General features: G+C 43.2%; 1 protein-coding gene across 1 annotated transcript; it reads left to right on the forward strand.

Moving 5' to 3' along the window:
• Positions 1 to 6,818, forward strand: ky (kyphoscoliosis peptidase). The gene is made up of 7 exons (XM_044375922.1): positions 1 to 88; positions 1,114 to 1,712; positions 2,334 to 2,448; positions 2,683 to 2,800; positions 4,069 to 4,260; positions 4,545 to 4,735; positions 4,986 to 6,818. Exons 2-7 carry the CDS (start codon positions 1,134 to 1,136, stop codon positions 6,311 to 6,313), a joined length of 2,523 nt encoding a protein of 840 aa, XP_044231857.1. The 5' UTR covers positions 1 to 88; positions 1,114 to 1,133; the 3' UTR covers positions 6,314 to 6,818.
• The last annotated feature ends 1,079 nt before the right edge of the window (positions 6,819 to 7,897 follow it).

The following is a 7,897-nucleotide window of genomic DNA, read 5'->3' on the forward strand; positions in this document are numbered from 1 at the left end:
CTGCAACTGGGGACCACTGAGAACACACAGTGGAAACATCTCTGCCCGACACACCAAACATCCAGCAGGCATTTTAAATCCTCTCAGGGTAAGTAAGAGCCTCAGTGACTTTTAGGGATGTAGCGACAGTTTAACTGACCAGGACTAGGTTTCTGGGACTGGGGACCTTCTCTTTTGTGAGTTTAAATCTGAGGTAAATCAGCATTTTTGAGAGTTATCATGAACAGTTAAGGAAGTAATATAAAAATTGTTGTATGATCTTGTTTTTAGTAAGTAAATAGTATTCTGAAAAAATGTAGCATGAATTATCTTAAGGAGTTTGCATACGGGATGATACCTTTCGATACTCTTTGGGACCTTCACTTCAGTTGCACTCAAGGAAGGTCAGAGGTCAGGGACAGCCACAGCACTGTGCCCGCAGAGCTGAAAGTGACATGCTGCCTGAAGGACACTTAAGCTGGGAGGGCACTTGCCAACACAGGTCCTGAGCCTGGGTCATCAGGTTGAAGGACAGCTGGTCTTTCTAACAACTATGCGAGCCTGCTGCCCCTGTAAAGGAATACTTTTTTTTTTCTCCAACATATTACTAAGTTTCAACTAAAATCTCAGCTTGCTTATTTTTAAGATGTTAAGCACAGTCATGAATCTGCAGGTTTTTCAGATACTGGAGGATATAAGTTCATGCTAATCTGGTGAAAGATTTGACTCTCTTTGGGCTTTTAGCTGGGACAGTGACTAATGATTCCAACCTTTGCGATCATTTATGGTCATGAATAGACATGATATAATTGCCAATTCATCACTGTCTTACACGGAATATACCATATAGAATATAAAGTACTTTCTGTCTCAGCCAGTACAGCATGTGCAGTAGTGTTATGGACTCCTTTGTGAAGACCCATGTGTCTGATATTAAGCTATTGAGCAAGGTCCTGAGTCAGAAACAGGTTTATTACCAAGTAGGTTTTCACATACAAGGAATTTGCTTTGGTCTGATGATGCATAACAATAAACATAGTGCAAGATGAAGAAGATATGAATCAGATTAAGCTAAAAATAGCTCAAAGATAATGGCTACTGTCTTTTGAAAATATCTACCCTCTCTCTGGTTAGGACGCCATGCTTCCAGCATAATGTCAGCTGAGGTTGCGATTCAGAAATTCTCCTTCCCCTTCTCCTGCACTGCACTCCATCCTCAACAAGATGAGGTGACCCCGAAGAAATGCATACAAGTGAAGACCCTGGAGCTTCATGATCTTCAGGAGAACACTATCTTAAGCAAACCGAGTGCTGTTACAGTTATAGGAGCTTTAGTCCATAATGAGAATCAGGCTCAGGAGAATCCAAAGCCTCCACCTGGGGGAGACATGGCATCTCCCCAGGTCCTGGTTTGCAGTGAGGCCTCCCAGAGTGCTGTGCTCTCCAGGCGGAGCGTGTTTGAGAACCTGATGGCGGAAAGCGAAGATCAGCGTCCTGCGACGAAGAGGCAGCTGTCTTCCGAGAGCGCGGCAAGGACCATCACTGTGGTGAAAAAGAGCGCGGTGAGGAAGGAGGCCGAGGAACTGAGGCACCTGAAACCGAAAGCACACCTGGGACAGAGGGTGGCGCCACGCACTGCGGCAGCAGGGAAGAGGAGGCGTCGAAAAGACCTCTTCACCAACTCAGAGGTTTTCCACAGGGTTGATTCACATGTCATCATGGCTGGAGCAGAGGTGGGAGCACCTGCACATTCTAGTTTATTACAACATGAGACACATAGTGCAAACATTTTTACAATTGCTGGCCACGGGGCAAATTTATCTGCCATCCACTTCTCATTTAGAAAAATCGTGACTAATCGTGGTCCATGTTTCATTACCTAAAACTACTCTTTTATAGTCAGTAACTCCTTCACTTCCATCCATAGCAAAGATCACACAGCAGGATAAAACAAAACCACAGCCAAATAAGAGCAGTGATGGCCAAACCCCACCCCTCCCCCAAAAACAAAAGCACAACAGAGATGAGTCTTTGTGTTCCTGAGCTCTGCAGGAAAAGCATTGAGGGACGATAATATCTACTGCAATAAAAGCATAACGAGAACAGCAGCTCTCAGGCAGCACTCACACCCCTGAGCGTGGATGGTAAACTGGCTTGTTCAATACACTGGATGACACTGAAAGAAGCTAGAAAATAGGATGATGTTGTAAGAGTTAAGAAAAAAATAAAACAGTGGCATTGGTTTGAATGCATGTTTTGAAGCGTGAGTTTGACTACATGTAATAATGTTTGAATACTTTAAAATCTAACAGTGGATATGTGTGTGCGTGTGTGTGTGTGTGTGTGTGTTGCAGCTGAAGGAAAAGTGTGTGTATGATGTGAAGACAATAGTGCAGAGTATCACACAGGGAGCCAGAAATGAGCTGGAGAGACTTCGTGCCATCTGGGTCTGGCTCTGTCACAACATTGGTGGGTATTTTACTGAACTGCACATACTTTATAGTATCATGTAATATAGCACATATGTTTATAACAATTTCCACCATAGATTTTGTTTAAAATTAAGATTTGTCAATGTGTGTCTCTGTTCTAAGTGCACATGCTCCTTGCAATCAATATCTTTATATTGTAGGATTGGTAATCATCAAAATGTCATATTGTTTTAGACTAAAAATGAATGAGCACCACTGTCATTCTTCACAGAGTATGATGTAAGCGGGTACCTGGGCCACTCGGAGAAGCTGAGCTCCCCGGAGGAGGTGATAGCGGCTGGGCGGGGAGTTTGCTGTGGCTACTCCAGCCTGTGTACTGAAATGTGCAGGTAAACACAGCAAAACTTAAAATCCTCTGAGACACTGAGGAAAAGCTGTAGACTCATACATGAGTACACCACTTGTTAATTTGTAATGTCTATAAAAGACTAGTATCAGTATTTTTGCATTTTTTATCTGTCTTACAAATAAAGTATAATTCCTGCTAACTGTTTCCAAACCATATAACTGAATTGTGCTATTAGTACCACCCATTGTACTACTGCATGAACAATTACAGTTGTTGGAAACTGAAGAAGAATATCCATAATCTCTTCAAGTTAAAGCTGCACTTTAACAGTGGAGCAAGTTGTAAACACAACATTGACAGATTATCACCTATCATTATTAACTGTCATCATATTAAGTTTTTATGGTGAACGCTTATTTATACATCCAGCAGACATGGAGCTACATTACTTTTACTTTGGAGTCATGTTTCTGGCCATAAATATATAGTTGCAAATATAGATATGATAATCACTTTCTTTTTAGCTCTGTTTTGGTCTCCGATCAACCTCTTAAATGCTCCACTATGTTCTAGCCGCTAACTTTTTTCTGTCAGCTGATTGGTGCTGGATAGGTAGTGCACAGTTGGTTTATCAGACTTCTTTTTTTTGCTGTAAACAGCTGCCCACCACAGTGGAAATAGGATTAATAAGAACAGAGTTTGTGGACCAGAAAACCAAAACAATGAGCTAAAAAGGGCTGAAAATGCTCTGTAGTTTGGTGATAATTTTGGGTTCATCACTACAAGCAACCTCATTCACAGCACACATAGTTATTGGACCACTGATGATATAAAAATGTATTCAAAAGCGAAGCCTGAAAATAACACATTGAAAATCCTTCGGAAAATATTGATATTTGCTGCTCTGTTATGCCTCATTGAGATTTTCATAATTTTGTTCAGGAGAGGTCTGCCGGAAAAATATGAATACATTCACAAAATGAAGGACATAGTGTACAAAATAATTCACTTATTAAATATTATAATAGATTTTTTAAAAGTGTGTCATTCATCTAGATGTCAGTTTGCACTCAAACACAGTGAGTACGCTTTCTGTTCCCATTCTTACATCCATTCATTCAGTATTGTGCTGCATATTGCATCCTTGATCCCTTCTGAATTCAAGCTAGCCACTTTGGATATATAAATAACACGTTCTGAATCGACTGATTTAAGGCCGACAGCAGAAACAACCTTGAACTACAGATTAAGGACACACGATATAAAACAAAGGGCATTGAGCGTGCACTGTTTGGTTTGTATTTACAGAGAGGTTGGCATCGAGTGTCAAGAAGTGCCAGGCCACAGTAAGGGCATCGGGTACCGTCAGGGCCAGAGCCTCAAGAATGTGAAATCTGATCACCTGTGGAACGCTGTGCTTATGGGAGGACAGTGGTTCCTATTGGATGCCTGTTGGGGAGCAGGACGAGTAGACATGGAACACGAAAGCTTCGTCAAAAGGTTTGTGGAGGGAAGAGGGATTAAAGGATAATTCCACCACATTCATCATTCAGTGGTGATGTAGTTTTAGGAGGAGTTTTTTCTTCAAAAAAGTCCAAACTGGGAATTTTAAGCCAATCCAAGGGATTAGCTGTTTTGTCTTTCTGACAACCATTGCATAAAAGCACCACAGCAATGCAATGGTGACATGTTTGCCAGTTTGCTCCTTTATTTTCATAAACCCAAAAACCAGCAGCGAGTTGAGTCTCAAACCAGTCTGCTGTCTCCCATCTGTTGCCTCCAAGGTTCGATGATTTCTATTTCCTCACGGACCCAGAGGAGTTCATCGATTCACACTTCCCTGATGAGGAGAAATGGCAGCTCCTGGACACGCCCATCCCCCTGGAGGAGTTCGAGAGGAGGGTCTTCAAGACCTCGGCCTTCTTCGCCATAGGGCTCAGATTGATTCAGCCTCATCACTTTCACATCGTCACAGGTCGACCAGTTAGTTCTATTGATTTTACAAAGGAGTGCAGATGTATTAATGCTCCTGTTTTTACATTTTTCACAACTTTTGACCCTTCAAAATCTTATGAAATTTTATTATATTATATTTACTGTATTTATAATTTAGTTTTTGTCTGAGACTAAGAAAGATTTTGTGAACTTAGGTTATTAAATTTGAATTTTGCCTTCAACTGGTCTACAAACTATTTTAAAAAATCCACTTTTGATTTCCTCCTTAGATGATGGTGAGGCAAACATGTCCCTTGGCTTCTCCAGGCCTGTAACTTTTACCTATGAGATCACACAGCACCAAGACCTCCTCCACTGTGGAGCCTCAGAGCAGAAAGAGTCCAACAACTCCTCATTCGGACTCCTAACAGTCAACCACAGGAGCATGAACCTGCAGCTGCTGCCACCTGCAACCGGCACGTACGACGTGAAGGTGTTTGCCAGACCTGAAACGGCCACCACTGCTCTGATTTGGGTCTGCTCCTTCACAGTGGAGTGTCCGACACCAAGAGCCATGGAGGAGATCCCAGAGAACCCCTTCCTGTCCTGGGGCCTGCAGCCTAGTGCAGGATCTCTGGGCGTCGCAGGCAGCAGTCAGGGCAGTGAGGTTGCCGAGGTGGAAGAAGGCATCTTTGAGTTGTCATTGAAGACATCCAGGCCCCTTATGGTGCTTTGTGAACTTGTCCACCCAGAGCTGGAAGCTACTGTGGCCAAGCGCTGCCTGGCTACTCAGATTCAACCAAACCTCCTGACCTGCCACGTCCTCTGCGCATTACGAGGTTTCTACCGCCTGTCAGTGTTTGTGCGGGACTATGAGAAAACAGAAGTTAAATTCAACAATGCTGCAAACTTCTTGCTGCACTGCAAAGGGAAGGTTATCGGTCTAGATGAGCTGTTCCCTCCTAACCTGGGCTCAGCATGTGGGCCGGGGACCCGAACGTTGGAGGCCGGGCTGTCCAAATTCAGCCATACGGCGGCACTGGTGAGTACGCAGCAAGGCAAGTGTAACATCACCTTCCACAACCAGCAGGACCTTGAGCTTCACACTGTGATCAGCAGAGAGGAGAACAAAACAGAAGCTATCCCGCTTTCACGCCACCTCTTCTGCACGTACACAGACAGCAAGGTGACAGTGAGCGTCAGCCTACCTGATGCTGGGGTGTATCGGCTGGGCCTGTACGCCAAGATCACCCCCGGTGGCGATTTCAACCCTATGTGTGACTTTGTTCTGAGGAACAGCAGCAATCAGCCGGGACCTCCGTTCCCCTGCGTCTACTCAGCTTGGAGGAAAGGCTGTGTGCTCTTTGAGCCCCGCGTGGGCCTGCTGGAGCCCCTCTCCTGGGTCCGCTTCAGGGTGAGGATCCCTGGGGCCCAGAAGGTGAGCGTGGTGGGCGAAACGCGAACTGATATGAAAATGAATAAGAGCAGAGTCTGGGAGGGGGAGGTTTTCAGTGGGAACGGTCTCCAGCAACTTAAATTGGCCGCCTCATTTGGGGAATCCAGTGACATGGCTGTTTTGATGACTTTTGACATCAAGCAGTCGGAGAGAGAAGTATGAAATCAAAAGGCTGGCAAAAACCAGATGGATAGTTTTCTGAAAATAACTAATAACTGCTAACGAAGGGATTAATTTGGTCTGATGCAAATCAGACTGTACAAATAATTCAAACTGTGAGCCATAACCTTTCAGGTTTAACTGCATCAATGTAATACAGATGAAGCCAGTTTAGTGCCAGTAATAGAGTATAAGAATTTAATTTTAAATAATGTTTCTGTGAATAAACTGTTGCAATATGTATACAATACAAAACTCACCTGGCAGTTTCTTTGTATTATTTGAAAGCTATTTTTTGATCCAGGTAGTGATTCAGTACAATTTTTTTTTTTTTCAAGATTCACAACGGTGCTCAGCTGTGGTGCTCAGCCATGTCATCATACTTTCATGAGTGCATTTGTGCATAAATACTGTGTTGAGAAAATGTAAATCTGCATTATGAAATGATGTTTGTAAAAAAAAGATGTGAAATAAAAATAAACTGTGAAAACAACAGATGGACGACTTTGTTTCCCCTCCAAACAGTCACTGCTGTGCAACAACACTGCGATTTTACTCTCAATTATCTGGGACTTCTAAAACATTTCTTTTAGTGTAACTTGAATATGTTATGGGATGTAAAATGTGGGATAATTTTTTAAAAAGTTAACAAAAATACCAGGAAAAAAATCTACTGCTAGGTCAGGTAGTAAACTGATCTTAATGTGTAAAATTGGTGGGGTGTCCCTTTAATTTTGTCACTAGTGCTTGGAATTAGTATCTAGTATGATATTGGGACACAGCTTAAAACTTCAAATGAATACTTTATCACTACTTTGGAAAATACCTGACTGAACAGTAACACATCATAGAGAAACAACACAAATTCTCAAACTTGTTGTCCCTTGCAGCTGGAAACATTTGCACCCAGGGGACACTTTAAAGTTGGGGGTCAAGGCCGATGACACCTTCCTTTCCAACCCACCAAAACACGCAACATATCTCCTTATCGGCCTCAGTTTTAAGGAAAAACTACTTGCCCCATAGCCTTGCTTGTTAAATTTGAACAAATACAACTGAGTACAGTGCAGCATTGTTGCACTGACCTGGGTCCACTCAGCAGGCTTTGGCAGACGCGAGCGAGAGTGATGAGTGTTTACATGTGGCTGTCATAATAGCCCACAAATAGCCTCAGTAAAAATACAACAATAGAGGGGCGGGGAGGAGAAAAAGGGTGGTTAATGGCTGAAGCGATATGGCACAAGTGTGTTTTAAGTGTGCTAAGTGTATCTGGGCGGGGGGGATCTTGCCTTGAGTCGCTGGGGAGAAACTGGCGGCGCAATGGTGGCAGGAGAGAGGCGAGGAAACGCTGATGTCAGAGGTTAGCCATGTGGAGGACTGTATCTGCCTGGCAACAATACAAGGACACACACACACACACAGACTCTTCCTTTCTTTTAAACACAAACACACACACACACACACACACACAACATAAGGAAATGGAGGGCTAAAACTGTGCTATGTGGGGCAGGATTCCTCACATTCTCTCAGCACTATTTCAGCTGCCATTTCTCTTTAATGAAGTGTGTTAATGTCTGAGCCGCA

Source organism: Thunnus albacares, chromosome 15 (assembly GCF_914725855.1).
Source record: "Thunnus albacares chromosome 15, fThuAlb1.1, whole genome shotgun sequence".
NCBI lineage: Eukaryota > Metazoa > Chordata > Actinopteri > Scombriformes > Scombridae > Thunnus > Thunnus albacares.